Below are 20818 nucleotides of genomic sequence, written 5' to 3'. Positions count from 1 at the left end.
GATTTGATGCAGGTGTTAGTTTTGGGGATGAAAATTTACAGGGTGATTCCATAATTTATTCCTCAGAATTGAGTGAGTCCATATTTTTTTCCCTCTGCTTGGTCTAAAAAAGTAACCGTTACTGACTGCCACAATTTTTTTTCCTGATTTCTTATAGTGTTTCTTAAAGCAAGAAAGTTGCCATTTGAAATGACTTTAGTTTTGTGTCATGTCTGTGATCTGCTTTTTTTTCTACAAAATTAAACAACTGAATGAACATCCTCCGAGGCCGGTGATTCCATAATTATTGCCAGGGGTTGGATAATGAGGTGGATCTGCATGTTGACTTGGCACAAGTTTTATGCCGGATGCCCTTCTTGTCACACCTCCATATTACATGGAGAATGTTGCTTAACCACTTGGCCACTACTCCTGTGTGTAATACGCTAAATAATTAATCTTCATGAAAACGCTGCAGAGAATAATCAGTTGAAGTAAAATAATGGTTAGCTGCAGTATGTGGCACAGTGAGCTCACCTGATGAATAGCAGATGTTCCTGTTGTGGCTGTAAGGTGCAGGTATGGTCTGGTAGCTCACGCTCTGATGGGAGCCTCTGTCATAGTCATATTCATAGGCTGCCTGTTTGTATGCAGCACTGCGATGATACCAGCCTCTCAGGTGTTCAGTTACCAACGCTTTCTGGATGTTTTTGGCAACCTGTTTGTTACTTTGGGGCACTGGGCGGTTCCTAGGGGGCCGTAGTGTAGCATATGGGTTCTGTGACATGCTGTCCATCTTGTCATTACCACAGTGACTGTAGATATCTTGGCTGTGATAGGCTGTTGTGCTGGGGTGATAGGACGCACTGACACTGTAGTGTCCCTCCATCTCATTGTCATACATGTAAACTCCATTGGTGTAGGGGTCTGGGTCTGAATAGGTGGGGTATCCTGTCACATAGTACGCTGTGGTGGTGGGGTGGCCCTGAGGCTGATACATGTAGCCACGAGAGTCTGGTTGAGCCAAATTGGGCATGCTCCCTGTGTTTGTGTATATGTCTTTTTTGCGGCGGCCACGGACTCTGCGTCGGTGGGTGTGGTTACCAGGGATGTTATACTCTATGCTGGATTGACTTGTGTAGGAGGAGCCATCATCAAGAACCTCTGTACTGTTGCTGCGCCGCGTCGGACACAAGGTGAATGTAGGCACTGGTGGTTCGCCGTCTGTCAAGACCTGAGGCTGAGACTCCAGACTACCACTGCGCTGACGGAAGTGTGCTGGAGCATCTTCAGATCTATAAATGAGACACAAGGCTTGATTTAATATGGAAGACGTCAACAGGCTTATTGTTTTAACTTCTGTTTATGCCCCGAAGGATCAAAAACATCACTTCAGGAATGTGAAAAAAACATCTGGCGTCCATCTAACTTCCAAAGCTGCTTTTGCAGAATAGTTAAGTCCATAAAAATTGACACTTCAGTGTTAGTCATCTACCACACCATACTGCTGAAAACAAATATAACCTCAAGTGCAGACTTTATGTTTAAAGTTGAGGCTATTTACATCAGATTGTCTAAATCATATCTGTATGATTTAGACAATCTGGGATCACTTGCTGACATGCTGAGCACTTTCCCATTTTTAAGCGACCGAAATAGAAAACAGGCTTCTGAGGTCTTAAATGATGAGGGACATGTTATTCATTTGTATTTGTTCATGAAGGAAGATAAGCCGATTCAGTTGTTGGCACTATGTTAATCTATTTTTTGGAAATAAAAGAAATTGTCACGCTCATTTAAAACTACATGTAATTTTAAAACTACACTCATTCTTCCTATTAAGGGCAATACATGAATTTGGATGGAGAGCCACAGGACAAAAGTAAGGGCCCCTTCACACATAACATGAAAGACGCAGAAACTGGAAGAAAATCCGTTAACCAAACACGAAATGGGGAACCACGAATCATCCACCTGCTGTCATGAGGCACTGTGTTCGCGTGCACGAACACAGTGCGAGCAGCTGGAACGTGTTGCACCACATCGCGCCACTGATATGGAGAAAAATAAAATAAAAAACAGCTGTATAATTAGTGAATATCACTGGGTTGATATCAATAATAAATAAAAGGGGAATCCTGCAGTTGAATAACCCTGGTTGATTAAAAAAATAAATGCCACTCGCGGGATTCGAACCTGCAATTTACAAAAGCTCAGATTACCAGACGGAAACTTTACCACTGCGGTACAATCACTGTCATATAACAGGAGCGTAAAATGGCTAAAATCAATAAGGAGATAAATGTAAGTAAGTCCCTTCGACTGCTCCCTTGTTTGCACTCTGGGTCGCCACAGCAAATCCAAGGTGGATCTGCATGTTGAATTGGCACAGGTTTTACGCTGGATGCCCTTCCTGACACAACTCCACATTACATGGAGAAATGTGGCAGGGGTGGGATTTGAACCCAGTATTTCTTTTAAAAAAAAAGATAAAGCGCCGGAATAACTGACACGCGTGACATTCAGATCACCTGCTGCGTGATCTGACGGTCCGTTTCACATGCAGCAGTCTGCTGAGGTGCGCCCGCTGCAGCCCAGCTGTGTGTGCTCAGACGTGGCTGACTGGCCCAGTGAGTGGTGTTGGATGTTTGTCTTTCAGCTGCTTGTGTGCGCAAATATTTGTAGCGACAGGTGTACGAGGCGTTGGAGGTGGCTCAGATTTTTCACGAATGGCATGCAATTCCTCCTTCGTGCTCTAGTCGGCTTCAATCGTGTTATGCGTGAAGGGGCCCTTAATGATGTGTCAACTACATACGAGGTCTATTAGAAAAGTATCCGACCTTATTATTTTTTTAAAAACCATATGGATTTGAATCGGTGCAGCCGCACGGCGCAAAGCAACGCCGTGATGAAGCCTCACGGGACATGTTCTGGCATGTCCAGCTCATGCACAATCACAATCGGATATTCACACGACTGGAAAGCAACCGGAATCCGTCTGAAATCCACCTGAAAGCCGTCCTGTGAGACCAACACCGAGGTGGTTTTGTCCCGCGTAATGAACGGCTCCGTGGCGCGTCTGTCCGCTTTTCTTTCCATGAAAAAAACTCCTGTAACGGTGGAATGTGCCGAAAAAGTGCTGATGTCCACATCTTCTGCCTTTTTGTGAAAGTCAGACGAGGTCCCGGATCAACAAAGCCTTCACGTTGGAAATGATCTGGTTGTTTCAGCGGGGTGTCAGCCTGTCGATGGGGGCTGGGAGCGCGCCGCGCTCTCAGGAGTTGTGGGCAGTCCTTAAAGCGGCAGTAACACTCCGTAATCTGTTTAATCCCCATAAAATTGTCCCTGAAAGCCATATTAATTTTTCGAACGGTGTCCACCTGGAGGTCTCTCACAGTTTCTGGAAAAAAATTGATGCAGCAAAGCTCCAAATCATTCAGACATTTATTCGCAATAAAAATCCGCAGAGAGGGGTGGACCACACCTCACTCAAAGCCTGGTCACAGGCAAATGACGCAACCGACAGGCATGAAAAAACTCACGCATGCGCACGAGGGTTCAAGCTTGTCTGACGCAATCACACGTGATTCAAATCCATATGGTTTTTAAAAAAAAATAATAAGGTCGGAAACTTTTCTAATAGACCTCGTACACACAATTACATTAGATTAAAAATAAAAAATAACAAACACATTAGTGTTTGTTAGTTCACAGTAAATCACAGTAATTTATTAATTGGCACAGTATTTGTCACCTGCTACTTCTGAATGGACAGACTCTCTCTCTATCTGACTCCATTCCGTTTATCTAACATGACCATTTCCCTCGCTTTCCCCTGTCACAGCTAAATTCATACAAAATACTTTCTGTGTGGAGGTAGGACTATGTTGTTTGGGTTTCAGAACATAACTGCTGTGAAACAATCAAAATATAACTGTTTCCCTCTTTGTACTTTCCTGTGAAGAGTTTGACTGTCTATCTGTCTGACTGACTGAGGAGCACAGCTGCAGCTAATCCATCATCAATCCAGTCATCCACTAACCATCCAGTCGGTGGCAGACACCTCTATCTTCATGCTGCGTTCAGAACCCTCGGACATTTGTAAAGACCCGACAAAAAATCTCTACTCCTGGAAAAAGTGTGTTCACGAAATTACCTCTGTAATTTGAATCATCAACTACATAGCCTATACCACAGTGGCTAATGTCATCTTTTGGGCTGAATGAAATGGTCAGAAATGTTTCTGCTGGTAACTTAACTAACCATACACAGAACGTGAACATATTACATGTAACAGCAGTGTCTTTTTAAAAATAATTTTAAGATGCATTTTCAACATTTGTAACATTGTTGCCTTCGCAGTGGCAAGGGGGGGGGGGGGGGGGGGGGGACACCATGGCTGTGATGTTAACTCGAGTTGCTCAATTTCCTCAAGAGTTTCTGAGTGAAAATTCCATCCTGATATTGCGTTCAAGGCATTTTTCCGAGCTAAAGGTTGGAATCGCTGAACTTCCGAGGGTTCTGAACTCGGCATCATTATTTGTCTTCAACTTCAAAATGCTGTGCTGGACTGATAAAATGTCAAAACCTCTCCAGATTTTCAGAGTCACTAAAGACATCGTTACCTTAGCTGGGTGCTGCTGGAGGCATTGCGGGTGAGGAGTGGGGTGGGGGGCATGCTGCGTGCATCACGTGGCTGCCTGGAAGCTGGCTTGTGAGGACTGCTGACTCCTGATAAGGTATCACTGTGACTGTAGTGGAGCGATTCCTGGGCTGGGACATAATCTAACCTGCAACACAGATAAAACCAGTATTTCTTTTAGGTGCAGATGGTTTTTCTTTTAATGAAGATAAACACCAGCTGTCAAAGTATAAGGAAATAATTTTTGGCTATGCAGCATTTAACCATGTTGTGGAAGGTACTGTGTGACTACAAATTAAACTGATTACAGTTAAAGGGGCCATATTGTACAGAATCACCTTACATCTACCATTTCATCATAAATGTGGTTGGAGTTTTACGTTAAACATTCTCCTGTCCCACCAGTCTATGACTGCACATGTTGAAATTCTCCTTCCATAAATACGTTTTAGGCCTGAAATGTCGTTTCAACTTCTGTGACAAATGTCATTCTCTAGACTGGTCATTCATCAGATCCTACAAGACTGATTGATACCTGTCTGTTAAGCCCCCATCACACATAGCAAGAATGTGCAGGAACCAGTCCGACACGGCAAATATTGCCATAATCTGACACAGTCGGGAGGAAAAGAGGCATGGTCAGCTGTGTCAGAACGCATCCGCATCACCTCGTCCACACCTGCACGATGCCGTCCAAAGTGCATGCCGACAACAGGTAGATGACACAGACTGCCGTCAGAAGGCCATAAAAGGTGCTGCAGACTGCTGGATGTCCAAACGTCTGGATGGCAAACACGTGACTGGAGCGCTGTGTCCATCACATGCACGTGTGCCAGACTTTCTGGGGAACTTTAATTTCTTTTTTCTTTTTTGCTCACTTCAGGACCTCAACGCAGCTCAGGATACCGCGATGGTTGGATTGCCACATAGGATTTATTTTTTATTTTGGGTGAGAGGATTTTAATCACAGACTGCAGTTTCGGCTCCACGTCCACTTTCGCGCTGTGAAACACTCCTGGACTGCTGTTGGAGGTAAGATTCATGTTTAGTAATGCTGTCACAGCCTGGCACAACAGTTCCATGTCATATCTCCTACAGAGTTAGAAGGTGATCATTTATTACAGCGTGAGATCCGTTCAGCTCCAAGCCTGACACCTGCAATGACGCGTTACTGTGCACCACAGAGAGGCGCAGGTCCCCGTGTTATATACAGTTATGATGGAGACAATATTCACATTATTTACGTCGCCCATGGGGAGGAATATTATCTATACTGTATGGTCTATTATGGCTATAACAGCCTGTCCAGATCTGCAGTGCCATACACTGTGCGACACATTGACCCGCAGTGGACACGATGCTTTCGGTTTGTTCGTGCTGTGTTCACATCCCCTGCACATGGATGGCTGCGTGCCACATACATATGAAAGATCAACGGGGGGGGGGGGGGGGGGGGGGGGGGGCAGTGGAGGTGGACATTTTAAGTGGATGAGTGGCATGTGCAGGTTATGCTGGCAGGCTTTGCCATGCTTGATCCATCTCGAGGTTCCCTCATATGCATTCAAATCATTTCGGATCCTGTTTATGCTGCCTTCAGAATATGTAAATTGCGGTCAGATGATGCTCAAACCGCCGTCGGATAGGTGTCCGACACCTATCAGACACCTGATGGACAATATTAACCAGCTGAAAAGGTGCTGAATATGATCCTGTTAGCTGACAGTGAAGAAAGGTGCAAAACAGCCAGCATGTGCGAGTCTCCATCAGCAGTTTGTGAACAGGAACAGATATCAACATTAAAGGTAATGGACACAGGTTAACATTATTATACCTCAGCTGTATTACTACCATTAGTCATAGATTTACAGTAAAACAATAATTTATGGCACCACCTTGTAGCCACAGCAAGTGACCCAAAGTAAATACATTCAAAAACAAATATGCCTCTACAGCTGTAAGTAATTAGGTGATCAATAGAAAAATAAAAATCAGGGGCCTTGTGTACAAAGTGTGTGTATGCATGAAAACGTGGCATACATCCACTCCAACATTCAGATGTATCAAAAGTGAAATGACCGTGGAAATGCGCAGTGCAGTATTGTTCCACTGCTGAAACGTAGAGGTGATGCTGAGAACTGTTAATAGTGTGAAAACAAGAATTCATCAGAGTGATGTGCACACCATAGACACAATTATGAAGAATTGACACACCCACGTGTTTGCAATTATATGGGTGGATACAAAAGCATGCACAAAATGGCATTAACAATGGCTGCGTTAGCTTTGTTAGAGGACCGTGCAAATGGTGCAATCCGACGTGAGCGGGTATTCAAGTAATGCGAGGATTTACTTGCAAATGACGATAATTGGCTGATAAACCAATTATGATTACCAAGGCCACTACTGGAGCAGACCTGTGGCCGGCCCATAGCACAATATGGTGAGGAGCCAGGCAGTTGTCTGTGCCCACACAGGTGCTGACCATGCTGGGCTTCCTGGCGACAGGAGCATTCCAGCAGGAGCTGGCTGATCAGTCAGGAGTGTGCCACTCAACCTTGGGCCGAGCCATGCAAAGTGTGTGGGACGAAATCATCCGAATGTCATCCAGGTACATCACAGTCCAACATTAAAGTAGACCTGCACTGAAATAAATGTCAGATTTCAGAAAGAAATAGCTGATATGTATTTATAAGACCCTTGTGAATGCAGTAAAGGAAATCTGTAAGCCCAAATTTGTAATTCAGCGGAGAAATCTTCGTTTAAAAATGACAAATTTGCAGCTAAAATTTAGCCCTCTGTGAAAACAGTTTGTACAGCCGTATCATTTCCATGACATCAGGGACAAGACGACGCGCTCCCGCCTTCAGTCCGATCCCGCATTGAAATTGATTTTATCTGTTAGTAATGTTACTTATACACGTCCTGGTTTCAACATCCAAAAGTAAGCTGCAATGAATGTGAGATACAGATCTGTGTGCTCAGATCAGCAACGACATCGACAGCGGGCGCTGTTCTTCCTCTCCCGCTCTCTGCCTCTGCTGCACTTATTAAGTCTGCGGGCTCGTTAACGAGCTCGTTAACCCCTGACGCGGGCCACTCACACCGCCTGTGTCTGCTTTGCAGCACACTTGGCACAAGTCCTGAGATTACGCTCGCTGTTTTAATGCGAAGCGGCAGGTACACCTGTTACTGCAAAGAAAAACGTCTTGCGGCAAAATCCACAGCACCGCACGTCTCGGCAATCGGAGCCCCAGAGCTCCATGGACGCTGAGAGAGGTTTATATATTTTTAATGACTGGGATTCTTTGCGGGTCTCGCCTCCATATCCCGCGATGGTACCGGAGGCGAAAGACAGTAGATTTTCAATGCGACACCACTCAATGAAACGGGCGTATGAAAAAGTCCCCCAAAATAATTTTCAAGCACAAATAAAAGAAATGTGTACTCACCAAACGTGCCACAAGACAATATGAAGTTTTTAAAAAAGTAGATTCTTCCGTATAAGACAAGAAAAAGGTGCAGATGCAAACTGACGTAAATCCACAAATTACAGTTGGCGTAATGCATGCTGGGAGAGAGGGTCTTCTCCGTGACGTCTCGGCAGCGTCCATGATGAGAGGGACAGTTTTGCGGAGGGCTAAATGTTAGCTGTAAATGTGTCATTTTTAAATGAAGATTTCTCCGTTGAATGACAGATCTGGGCTTCCAGATTTACTTTACTACATTCAGAAGGATCTTATGTGTAAATGTAAGTCACTTTTTGGTCCAAAGATCTGACTGCATTTATTTCAATGCAGGTCTACTTTAAAGTGCAATTTGCAGCAAGAGTCAGTTTCCCTAATGTAATCAGAGCTATTGACTATACACATATTGCTATAAAGGCGCCATCACATGATGAATGTGTTTTTGTTAATAGGAAACAATTTCATTCCATCAATGTTCACAACATATGCGATGCGCAAATGCGCATCAAGCTGGAGGCTGGGACAGTGCGTACTGGCTGGCTGCTTGCTGTGTAAACAGTTTATTCATGTGATTGTTCTGAATGAAAACCAGCATGGGCACATTTGAGCATGTGCGCATTCAAATATGTTGTTTGTTATTATCAATGTGTTTTCTTTTTCTTGAATGTGAGACTGGAGCAGCAGAGCTTCTTAACCGATCGTCTCCCTGTGTCCGGTATTTGTCAATAAACACGTGTGTAAAGTTGTGAATATCATGCACTGTCAGCAGCGGCACACCTCAAAATTTTTACTTCAGTGTGTGTCCACTGTTCTGACCCGACAGCGTTTACAGGCTTACACACACACACACACACACACACACACACACACACACACACACACACACACACACACACACACACACACACACACACACACACACACACACACACACACACACTCTTCCACAAACATTCCATTTAACAGGGTACCAAATAAACTATCCCTGCGTATCTCCATGTAATTTCCAGTTATCTGTAGCACACACTCTTTTCAATTCTTTTCTGTGTTCATGTTATCTGATGTTATCCAGGGCCTATTTACATAGATTTGCATATGTAAATAGGAGCGTGGACAGGGCAAAGTTTGGTGCATGTGCGCTCAATTCCACGTTCAGTGGGTTGTACAAACTGAATGTGCTTGGATCCATGCATATGCACATTGTGATACATCTGGATACTTTTGTGCTTACGCCAGTTCCTGGGTTTTAGCATATGCCATGTTTCAGTAAGGAATCCACCCAAGTCTGTGTACATGAGGCTCCAGTTGTTTTGATAATGATTAGTATTGAAATAAGTCATTTTTCAAGGAGAAATGCCCAATTTTGACAGGCTCCAGGTTTTGTATAAAATAAACTCAATAATCTCAAGACTTCACTTCAGCCTGCCAATAAAAATCTGATTTATGTGCATATCTGATCTGATGCTGATTGCAATGCTTTAAGCCTGAGCAGTCTGAAGTCACATTAAATCTATTTTTCTATTTTTTCCAAATCCAGTTCAAGCCTAATTCATAGGTAATTTGAAATTCGAAAATCTTATTTTTGTAAATTCATTTTTGCGCGATTGCTCAGATCAGATTCCTACCATGTTACCAGTGATGAACCATGATAAGGAACCTTGGGCATTTATTTTTAGGCAAATAAAAGTATGTAGCATGAAAAGTAATGTGTACATTAAATAAAAAGAAATATGAAACAGAGCTGTGCTATTTTCCTTTGATTACTTGATCGTTAAAAAAATGTAAACAAAAAAATCTGTAATTTAAAGTTCATACTTTTCTTGTAATTATGGCAGTAACAAACTGTATAGCTTTATTTGGTAAAAATAAAACTAGGTTGAACAATTTATGAATATAAAATATTCACTCAGCTTGACAGTGACTGATTTAACTTCCTGCAGCTGAAAGCTAACGTTAGCTGATAAACTTCAGCAGAGCAGTAATGTCACAATGTGACAAATTTTTGTCCATTGCTCAAACTCATTAATCTTGTGGTTATGATTCACAGACTGAGAGATAAAGTCTCGTCTGTTTGCTAACAGCATTAGCATTTTTAGCAGCTGGAAGCTTCACCGTTAGCTCCACTTAATGTATCATTACTGGAAGAAATACAAAGCTCCTAACATTTAATGTACACAACAAAGTAAACCGTTAGGAAAACCACCACGCAGTCCTCCAAAAATATGACTTAATAAACTCCCAAAACCTAAACCAAAATAACCCTTCTTCTTTGGAGATTAATGGCGGCTTGCAAACCAACATGGCACATTACTGCCACCAACTGCTTGGACGTGGAACTGAATGAATGGATTCTGATGTATGTTATCAAAAATAACCTGGAAACTTTCACCACATGAGTAAAAACCTGGATTTCCGGTCATTTCCGGAAAACTTTCATCACTGTGTTACGTACGTGAAGTGAATTGTCATGCCATGTAAAGCTCCCAATGTGGATTTACACTGTGAGTGGTAGTGGCTCCTCCCACTGCTCACAGCCCCCGACAACACACACACACACACACACCAAACTAACATGGAAAATCAGCTCCAAAAAAAGACTCCTCTGATGAGATTCCAGGTCTGTAACATGTCTCGCCTGAAACACTGCATGTCGCATCAGACACGCACAGCAGTCTCACGTGTTTGTGTATTTACATGCCAGCATTTCAGCTGCTGCTCAGTCTGTCCAAACCATTTGCCTTTTTCAACACGTGCGTGTTTTTTTCTAATGGATCGTTTGAATGATCAAATTGTCATCTGACACAGCACACCTCATGTGGTTTTACAACATTCACTGTCTATACCCGCGTACACCAATCAAGGGTCACAGGAATCAGAGCTCTATAGTAGCAGTGTTTGGATGCAGGACAGCAGTCATGTGACTATTAGAGTGTGCGACTTTTATTACTATAGCCACCGATGTGGTATATGAGGAATACAATATGACATTGGATCTGGTCACTTGCTATCTAATGTGGACAGTCGGTGAGATCATGTTTCAATCAGATATCAATCTGTCTTGAACTGGTGGTCTGAACAATGCCTTTGAGCTTAGGGAATTTGCATAAGCGTTTTTAACCTATGGATTCTTTCTGGATGTACTGTAATTAAGATGTATTCATATTAATGTCATCACTATTAAACAGAATGTGTGGATCATAATGTGAAAGGAGACAGAGTGGACTGAGGTGAGAATCTCGATGTATGATGGTTGTGTGGGGCTTCAGACTACCATGGTCACAGAATGCAGGTACAACAATCAGTACACATGTGAATTACAGTCATAATTTCCTCTTGACTTACAGATGGTGTTTACTCTTTAGAAAAAAATGCAGTGTCATGAGAAGAAATATTCTGGTTCTTTCTGCTTTATGCAGCACTGCTTCCATGGTGCAGTTTATATTGTTCATATGTTTTGCGGCTTGGAGATACAATATTCCCGTTCTTTGCTCCATTTAGTCATGCTATTCAAACCAACACTGCATTTTAGTCATTGCTTACACTGAAACACGTGTTACTGCAGACTTCACTGATTCTTTTTTCAAGTAGAAGAAAACTTTATGACCATTTAAAATGAATCCAATGATCTGACCCTTTTTGCAAACATTCAGCTGTTTCCAGACCCACTTTCCTGTTTCCCCTCTTCTTCCTTCACCTCTGCTAAGAGGCTGTTGTTAGTTCATGAACAGGCAGAAACATGTTGGTTCCCATCTATTTTTAAAGTCAGGGCACTGAGGCTGATAAGAAGGAAATTGCTGGTGAGCCAGGACAAAGAGGGAGGAGGTGACAGCAGTACTACACGTCTGTACAAGCTGCATGTTCGAGGCCCCAGAAAAACCAACATCTGCAGTCACACTGTAACCTCAACGTGAATAAACTGTGTGGTGCTAATGTTGTACCTGCTGTCTGCATGGTGTTCGGCGGCAGAGATCCGTCTCTCGTTACTGTAGTGGATGCCCAGTGTTTTTGCATGGTGGGGTCTTGGAGAGTACTGGACTGATCTTGATCGCTGCCTTTGAGAAGTGAGATCATCATCTAAAGCATAAATGCAAAGGTTTGGTTCAAACTGTAACGTACACATGGGAGCAAAGGGATAAAAAATAAAATGGTCTGAGGACTCACCGTCGTCCAGAGTGAGGCTGTCAGACAGAGAACTGATGTCTAAAGTATTGGCATCATCTGGAAACATGACAGAGAAACATGTCAACACTTTGCACAGACAGCCATACTATTTTTTGACAAGATTACTGTAAATAGTGAAGAGAAAAAAAAAAAACATGTTGACAATGCCCTTATTTTGGGTCCTGCGACAGACTAGCACCTTGTCCAGAGTGTACCCTGCCTGTTTTTCAGTTATGCACAAAAACACCCCCCTCCAAAAGTGAGGAGCACAAAGGAAAAAACAAACAACAAAACAAAATACAATTAAAAAGAACAGAGTCTGTGCACCAGACTCTATGACTAGACTCTTTATGTCTTTGTTTATATGTCATCCATTTCCCCCAGTTTATATATATATATACAAGGTCTGTTAGAAAAGTATCCGACCTTTTTATTTTTTTCAAAAACCATATGGATTTGAATCACGTGTGATTGCATCAGCCAAGCTTGAACCTTCGTGCGCATGCGTGAGTTTTTTCACGCCTGTTGGCTGCGTCATTCGCCTGTGAGCAGGCTTTGTGTGAGCAGTGGTCCACCCCTCTCGTCGGATTTTTATTGGGAATAAATGTCTGAACGATTTGGAGCTTTGCTGCATCAATTTTTTCCAGAAACAGTGAGAGACCTCCAGGTGGTAACCATTCGGAAAATTCAAATGGCTTTGAGGGACGATTTTATGGGGATTCCACAGATTAAGGAGTGCTCCAGCCAGTTTAAAGACCGCCCACAGCCGCTGAGAGCACGCCGCGCTCCGAGCGCCGATCGACAGGCTCAAACCCCGCTGAAACAACCAGATCATTTCCAATGTGAAGGCTTTGTTGATCCGGGACATCGTCTGACTTACACAAAAATGGCAGGAGACGTGGACATCAAGACTTTTTCAGCACATTCCACTGTTACAGGAGTTTTTTTCATGGAAAGAAAAGCGGACGGGCGCGGCACAAAACCACCTCCGTGTTGGTCTCACAGGACAGCTTTGAGATGGCTTTCAGACGGCTGTCGGTGGGTTTTCATTCGTGTGACTAACCGAGAAATTGTGCATGTGCTGGACATGCCAGAACATGTCCTGTGAGGCTTAATCACGGCGTTGCTTTGAGCCATGCGGCACCGCCGCGACGCGCGGAATTCCTCCACTCCTCTTTCCATGACAAAAACTCCTGTAACAGTTCATCTCATACAAAATGGGAGCAAAACCAAAAGTGTTGCGTTTATATTTTTGTTGAGTGTATATATATATATATATATATATATATATATATATATATATATATATATATATATATAAAGTTATTCCTTCATTTTCAACTCATATGTAAGGTGTTCCAACACAAGTATGTCCTCTATGATTAGCAGCCATTGTTTGTAACTCTGGGCATCAGTCTTGAGCCAGTTCTTAGTAATGGCCTTCTTTTTAGCTGCCAAAATAATTTTGACCAGATATTTGTCTCCTGCATGCACAGTTTCTGTGCATGCAGGAACAATGCAGGAACGAGTGAATATCCCCCTAAAAGGGGTGTACATTAGGGCTGCAGCTATCGATTATTTTAGTAATCGAGTATTCTATCAATTATTCTGGCGATTAATCGAGTAATCGGATAAAAAGTACTTTTGCCTTTTTAAACATCAATAGTTCAGGGCTCTCCCTAAGCAATGGCACAGTGTCTCTGCGCCAAAATCTTAGTAAATCAGAAGAGACACGCACATCCAAGATGTGTAAAAATGGCACGCTGGATCAAAAAAGAGACAAAAATCCGCACAACCTGAATACTCCCATGCAAAAAGCTTTATTTGGAAACAAATAGCAAAATAGCTGGGCCAAAATCTTGACATTTTGCTGAAATGGTGATGGGATGTGGTTTCTGTTTTGTTTTTTCTCCAACTTGTAAAATTTAACCTTTTTTTTTATAGACTGGGTCCCTGTGTTTTTTTTATCCCTCTTTCTCTGCAATTCAGCAGATGCATTTCAGCTGGAGGTTGAAAATGCAAACCTGGCAATCAGTTGTTTTTATTATTATTATTATTATTATTATTATTTTATTTAAATTACTGTGTTTATGAAGCGCTGTGTGTTGCCCAAAAATGCAAAAATTAAAAAGTGAAACAGTGCAAGTCAGCAAAACACAGAAGAAAGAGTGGACTTTTGCTGAGAGGATCTTTCAGAAACTGTTTGTCAGTGTGGCCGGGGATGGAGCTGTGACTCGCCCGGTGTGAGTGGAGTGCTGAGCCTCTCACACTGGGCAGAGAGAGAGAGAGAGAGACAGCAGCCGCCCAGTCAATAGTCACTCCCCACGTCGAGCGGACCATGTGTTTTTTAAAAATAGACAAACACACTGCTGTGTCACGATGGCAAGCGGTAGCTAATATGATTAGCGTTTACACGGCTTATGGCCATGTCCTAGTCTTCTTCTGTTTGCCACACACAGGCCTGGCATATGTACTACAACCTTAAATAAAGCTTCGAGGCACAGAATTTGCCTCGAAAATTTTTTGTTATCGAATTATTCGAGTTATTCGATTAATTGTTTCAGCCCTAGTGTATATTTGTACAATTCCAAAAAATGGGTGTGTGGTCTGGGTCCATGTTGTTGCATAATCTCCAGCATGGCTGTTGGCCATTCATCTGTTTACTTTTAATTTTAGGCGTGATGAAATATTGAATTAGATTCTTCCGATTAAATTCTCTCCATTTCAGTGACTGTGTTGTAGTTTGATGTGATTTCCACATATCACAACACATCTCCTCTGGAAACTCCTCACCCAGCTCCCTTTCCCATTTGGCTTTAACATATGTCAGTCTGCTCTAGAATCCATTAAGAAACAATATAAAACTGACACAGATTTCGGTATAATAGTACTATAAGCTTGTACAAGTAGCTTTATAACAGAGTGTATTTTATTTTCATTCTTTTTAATCTTTTTGATGCAACAGTCCCTCATTTGAGGCAGCAAGGTGGATTAGTGGTTAGCACTGTTGCCTCACAGCAAGAAGGTCATGGGTTTGATTCCCACCTGTGGCCTTTCTCTGTGGAGTTTGCATGTTCTCCCTGTGTTTGTGAAGGTTCCCTCCAGGTGCTCCAGCTTCCTCCCACATTGAATGCGGGAGGAAATGTACCTTTACAGACCTCTCCTTTCTTTGCAGATGGGAAAACTTGGAAAATCGACAGTGGCTCAAATACTGATTTGTGTCACTGTATACATATGCCCTCTGCTTCTACTGCAATGATATCAAATAAGGATTTAAAGAATTCCTTATTACTCTCAGGAGGGGCATATATGTTCACCACTGTTTGTCTTATCACCCTTTCACAATAATATGTTCCTTCTTTATCTTTTATTCTTTGGCAAATTTGATTTGATTTTTTATTACATTAGACATCAGTATTGCTACTCATCTTTTGCGAGTATTGGAATGTGAGCTATAAAAAATATTTTTGAATCCAATTTTTTATTTTTTTATTTCTCATGTTTTGCTTTCAATAAATGAGTTTCTTGTAGGAAATTAAGCTGTCTTTTTTAAAATTGGCCATTATTTTAGCTTTTTTTTGAGTGTCCCATTGAAATTCAAAGAAAATAATTTAATTTCTTGTTTTTTTGTGTGTCCATAAGCCATCGTAGTTCTGTTCACTTTGTGGTGGTTAACCCGCAGACTTTCAATTAAACATTTGTGAACATAACATTTTCCAGAACATCTTACTTGTTTTAACTATATACAAAGAAAGTGACAGCCACAAAGAGAGCTCAGCAACCCTCCTCTTCCACTGACTCATGAAAGGAAAGGATAATGAGATTTAACCCTGTAGGATTAATAGACCCATACCAGTCCTCACAGCTGCATTTCAGTCCCTTTTAACCCAACAGTCCATTTACCCTCCATAACAAGCTATATACTTAAATGGGCTTTAGCTGCCCTTAGCAAGTTATGTCGTTCTCAATTCATTTTAACTCAAGTTGGTGCGGATGTAGATACACATCCTGTGTTGTTTCCTTTGAGCTGGAATTCTTGCAGTCGTACTCGCGCATGTGTGCTGGCCTCCCTGGTGGGATCCCTCCTGTCACATTTCCACATCACGGTCCCGGTCGACTGAAGTCTTTGATGAGCGTGATTACCGCGTGGTACCCGCGTTATCCACATCGTATCCTCTCTCCTGCAGGTCGCTGGTCGCCTGTTCTGCACGGCCACTGGTTTTCATCCCGTTAGCCCAGTGGATGAACATTTTGTTGAGGATTGTCTGAAAACAGATGCCTTCTCTGTTTAAGATGCTCTTGCTGTTGAAATATGCTTTACGTTGTTGTAGTGTCCTCACTGAGTAATCGTGGTCAAAATATATCCTGCGTGCACCAGGAATGACTGTTTTCTTCTTCCATGCTTTTTTCAATATCGTCTCCTTCACTGTGAACTGTTGGAAACTGAGGACAATAGATATGGGAGACTGGCCAGGGTTTGGTTCTGGAACTGAGGCTCAATGCACGCGTTGAATCTGGATGTCAGAGTTTATAGAAAATTGTTCACGGTGCCATTTGTCCATAAACTGTGCGACAGAGTTGCAATTTGACTCTGCCTCCTCTTGTATGCTGTAAATCCATAGGTTATTCTGTCTATCCCTCGATTCCAGATCATCCAGTTTATCTATAATCATGTTCTGTTCTTGTATTATTGCAAGTAGTGCACAGTTTGCTTCATGACTCCATCCTCATGACATCCTCCGTGCACTTCAGAGCGGCACTCATCTTGTTTTTTTTTACCCAATGTCTGTGGTCATTTTTACAAACTTCTGGTCAATGTTTTCTTGGAGTTCTCTCAGCTCGCTTCTCATTTCAGCTGTAACGTCTTCTTTGAATGTTTTTAGGTCTGATTTCACTTTGTTCTGCAGAGCTTGGATTTGTTTGCTAATGCTATCCAGGCTGCTTTGAAACAATGCCATGTTAGCTTCAGGTGTTAGCTTACTCTCGTTTGTCGGGTCAGTTTCTTTACAATGAATGTCCACATTCTTTTTATTCTTCATTTTTGTTGAGCCTTGGCTAACTTAAAAATGGACTTCATATTCCTACTGATAATAAAAAGTAATAATTCATTTCAAACACTATTTTAAATGTGGGATTTTTAACATTATATATTTATGTGTCTGTGTAGGCTCTCAGTTGTCCAGGTGGTTTCCATAGTAGAGAAGCTTGAATCTTCGACTGGACTGGGTTGCTTGACGTGAGAACGTTTCGCTTCAAATCACAGAAACTTCCTCAGCTAAAATTCTTGTTCTGGTAGTCTGACTTCTGTCTTGACTCTTGTAGAGAAGAATAAGCCAGAAGCCAACAAAAGCTGGAGTTTTTAACCTAACCAGACCCCTCCTACCGAGAGGCCGACTGCTATAGGCTAGTGACTAACCAATAGCTCTAATTAGCACCTATTGTGCGCTAGTTAGCACTCTCCTAATGATGGGATAGAAGCCTCCCCTGATGGCTCCCTTGACGACTCTCCTGATGACGTGAATGACTCATTACCATGAACAAAAGACTGAAACTGCTTTGACCTGAGTACCCCATTGTAAACAGGGGACAAAGCGTGTCTGAGACCCGCCCCCCGGTTGAGGCTGGGTTTCAACTGTTTTACAAGGAATGCTTCCTTGACACCTCTCTCAAACCATTTCTTCTCTCTGGCTAAGATTTTAACTTCCTTGTCCTCAAACATGTGGTTAGTGTCTTTCAGGTGGAGATGAACTGCAGACTGAGGTCCACTGGCGACCTCTCTGCGGTGCTGGTATAGCCTCTTGTTTAAAGGTTGCTTAGTCTCACCTATGTAGTGTTCATTACAGTTTTCCTGACATCTGATATAATACACTACATTTCTCTGTTTGTAACTAGGGATCCTGTCCTTAGGGTGAACTAATTTCTGTCTCAAGGTGTTAACCGGTTTAAAGTAAACTGGGATTTTGTGCTGTCTGAAGATCCTCTGTAGTTTTTTCCCCTACTCCTGCTAAATAAGGGAGAGACACTCCTCTTCTTCTTGTCTCCGTCTCCTGTCTATCTGGTCTGTTTGTTTTCTGGGACTTCTGCACTTTGTCCAGGGACCATCGTGGGTACCCACATACTGTGAGGGCTTTCCGTACAAGTTGTTGTTCTTTAGCCCTTCCCTCTGCAGTTGTGGGCACCTGTAGGGCTCTGTGTTGAAGAGTCCTGATCACCCCGAGCTTGTGTTCAAGGGGGTGGTTTGAGCCAAAGAGCAGATATTGGTCAGTGTGAGTGGGTTTTCTGTAAACCTCTGTCTGGAGCTGCCTGTTCTCTCCAATCGTAACATCACAGTCCAAGAAGGCTAAATGGTTGTTTCTGGCATCCTCACGTGTGAACTTGATATTGGAATCCACTGAATTGATGTGTTGTGTAAAGTCCTCTACCTCCTGTTGCTTGATTTTAACCCATGTGTCATCGACATATCTGAACCAGTGACTGGGAGAGATGCCCCTGAGCGACGTCAAGGCTGTCTTCTCCACTCGCTCCATGTACAGATTGGCCACAATGGGGGATACCGGAGACCCCATCGCACAACCATGGATCTGCCTGTAGTAATTCCCCCTAAACAGGAAATACGTGGTGTTAAGACAGATCTCCAAGAGTTGGCAGATGTGGTCTGGTGTGAGTTTGGTCCTTTCAGGTAGAGACAAATAGACAGATAGACAGGAGACAGAGACAAGAAGAAGAGGAGTGTCTCTCCCTTATTTAGCAGGAGTAGGGGAAAAAACTACAGAGGATCTTCAGACAGCACAAAATCCCAGTTTACTTTAAACCGGTTAACACCTTGAGACAGAAATTAGTTCACCCTAAGGACAGGATCCCTAGTTACAAACAGAGAAATGTAGTGTATTATATCAGATGTCAGGAAAACTGTAATGAACACTACATAGGTGAGACTAAGCAACCTTTAAACAAGAGGCTATACCAGCACCGCAGAGAGGTCGCCAGTGGACCTCAGTCTGCAGTTCATCTCCACCTGAAAGACACTAACCACACGTTTGAGGACAAGGAAGTTAAAATCTTAGCCAGAGAGAAGAAATGGTTTGAGAGAGGTGTCAAGGAAGCATTCCTTGTAAAACAGTTGAAACCCAGCCTCAACCGGGGGGCGGGTCTCAGACACGCTTTGTCCCCTGTTTACAATGGGGTACTCAGGTCAAAGCAGTTTCAGTCTTTTGTTCATGGTAATGAGTCATTCACGTCATCAGGAGAGTCGTCAAGGGAGCCATCAGGGGAGGCTTCTATCCCATCATTAGGAGAGTGCTAACTAGCGCACAATAGGTGCTAATTAGAGCTATTGGTTAGTCACTAGCCTATAGCAGTCGGCCTCTCGGTAGGAGGGGTCTGGTTAGGTTAAAAACTCCAGCTTTTGTTGGCTTCTGGTTTATTCTTCTCTACAAGAGTCAAGACAGAAGTCAGACTACCAGAGCAAGAATTTTAGCTGAGGAAGCTTCTGTGATTTGAAGCGAAACGTTCTCACGTCAAGCAACTCAGTCCAGTCGAAGATTCAAGCTTCTCTACTATTATATATTTATGCATATCCTTTATGGGCCATGTGGATCACATGAGCTGGAGTTTATCTCCAGTTTCTACAGTACAAAGCAGGTAAGATTCTGTGATACCCATGAGTGGGACACCAGCTCACTGCAGGTTACTCTCAACTGGTGTTAAAGTGTAAATACCAGTAACACTGAGTGCTGATGGAAGTGAACCACAAACACCTCTGCCAGAGGTCCACTTAGCCAAACTATTTATGCATGGTAATTATTTCTTTTATGAGCAGTGTGGTGGCTAACTGGTCAGTGCACTTCTTCAAAAACAGAAGTTTTCCAGTTCTTTGTATGATCCCTCATGGACAATATTGTTGCACAGACTGCTGTCCCTGTGTACACTGACGATTCCTGCAGTGCTGACTGAGAATAAAACCAGCTTTTATAGCATACCAGTGGTGTTCCTGAATAGCTATCCCTGTGATTCTCTGCGATGTGGAGGTACCTGTTAAGATCAGTGAAGCTCTTTGGGTGGGTTTCTTCCCAATCTTGACCCTATAGGCGTTAATTTCCTTTTCCATCTCCTCTAACTTCCTCATTGCATCTAGGCAGTTGTTTTTCCTCTTTTTCTTCACTGTCTTACAGAGGTCACCCTCGTCAGCTAACTTCATGGCTGCTTCCACGATCTTCTGCTGCAGGCCAAACCTGCTCTCCATATTCCTCAGATAGGGGTCCTGCTGGAAAAATACAACATATTGTTAGTGGAGAATTTCCCCAAAACAGCCAGCTCCAGACAACTGTGTTACTCTGAAGAAACTATTTCCATGAATGTTCAGTAGCTAACATAAGTAATTCCAGACACAAATAAAAGCATTTTAGCCAAGCTGCTACTTAAAAAAAAAAAAAGAACTATTCAAGTACACGCATATACGATCGAAAACATTCAATATGAAACACTTAATCCCAATTTCAAAGGCTAAAAAATAACGTAAGGTCTAATAATTCTGTACGTAAACAAAGGGAGTGTTGTGAGCCCAGTGTTTCAA

The 20818-nt window shown here is 42.6% G+C and overlaps 1 protein-coding gene across 1 annotated transcript in view; it reads right to left on the bottom strand.

Moving 5' to 3' along the window:
* frmd4ba (FERM domain containing 4Ba) overlaps positions 1–20818 on the bottom strand; it is a 152095-nt gene that overhangs the window by 9597 nt on the left and 121680 nt on the right. The window contains exons 17-21 of the mRNA XM_034167457.1: positions 20278–20506; positions 12247–12303; positions 12024–12159; positions 4605–4769; positions 517–1274 (exon numbers count right to left, since the gene is read on the bottom strand). Of these exons, the coding sequence (XP_034023348.1) occupies positions 517–1274; positions 4605–4769; positions 12024–12159; positions 12247–12303; positions 20278–20506 (1345 nt within the window). The remainder of the gene's footprint in view (positions 1–516; positions 1275–4604; positions 4770–12023; positions 12160–12246; positions 12304–20277; positions 20507–20818) is intronic.

Source organism: Thalassophryne amazonica, chromosome 3 (assembly GCF_902500255.1).
Source record: "Thalassophryne amazonica chromosome 3, fThaAma1.1, whole genome shotgun sequence".
Lineage (NCBI taxonomy): Eukaryota > Metazoa > Chordata > Actinopteri > Batrachoidiformes > Batrachoididae > Thalassophryne > Thalassophryne amazonica.
This window is presented reverse-complemented; position numbering and strand designations above follow the sequence as displayed.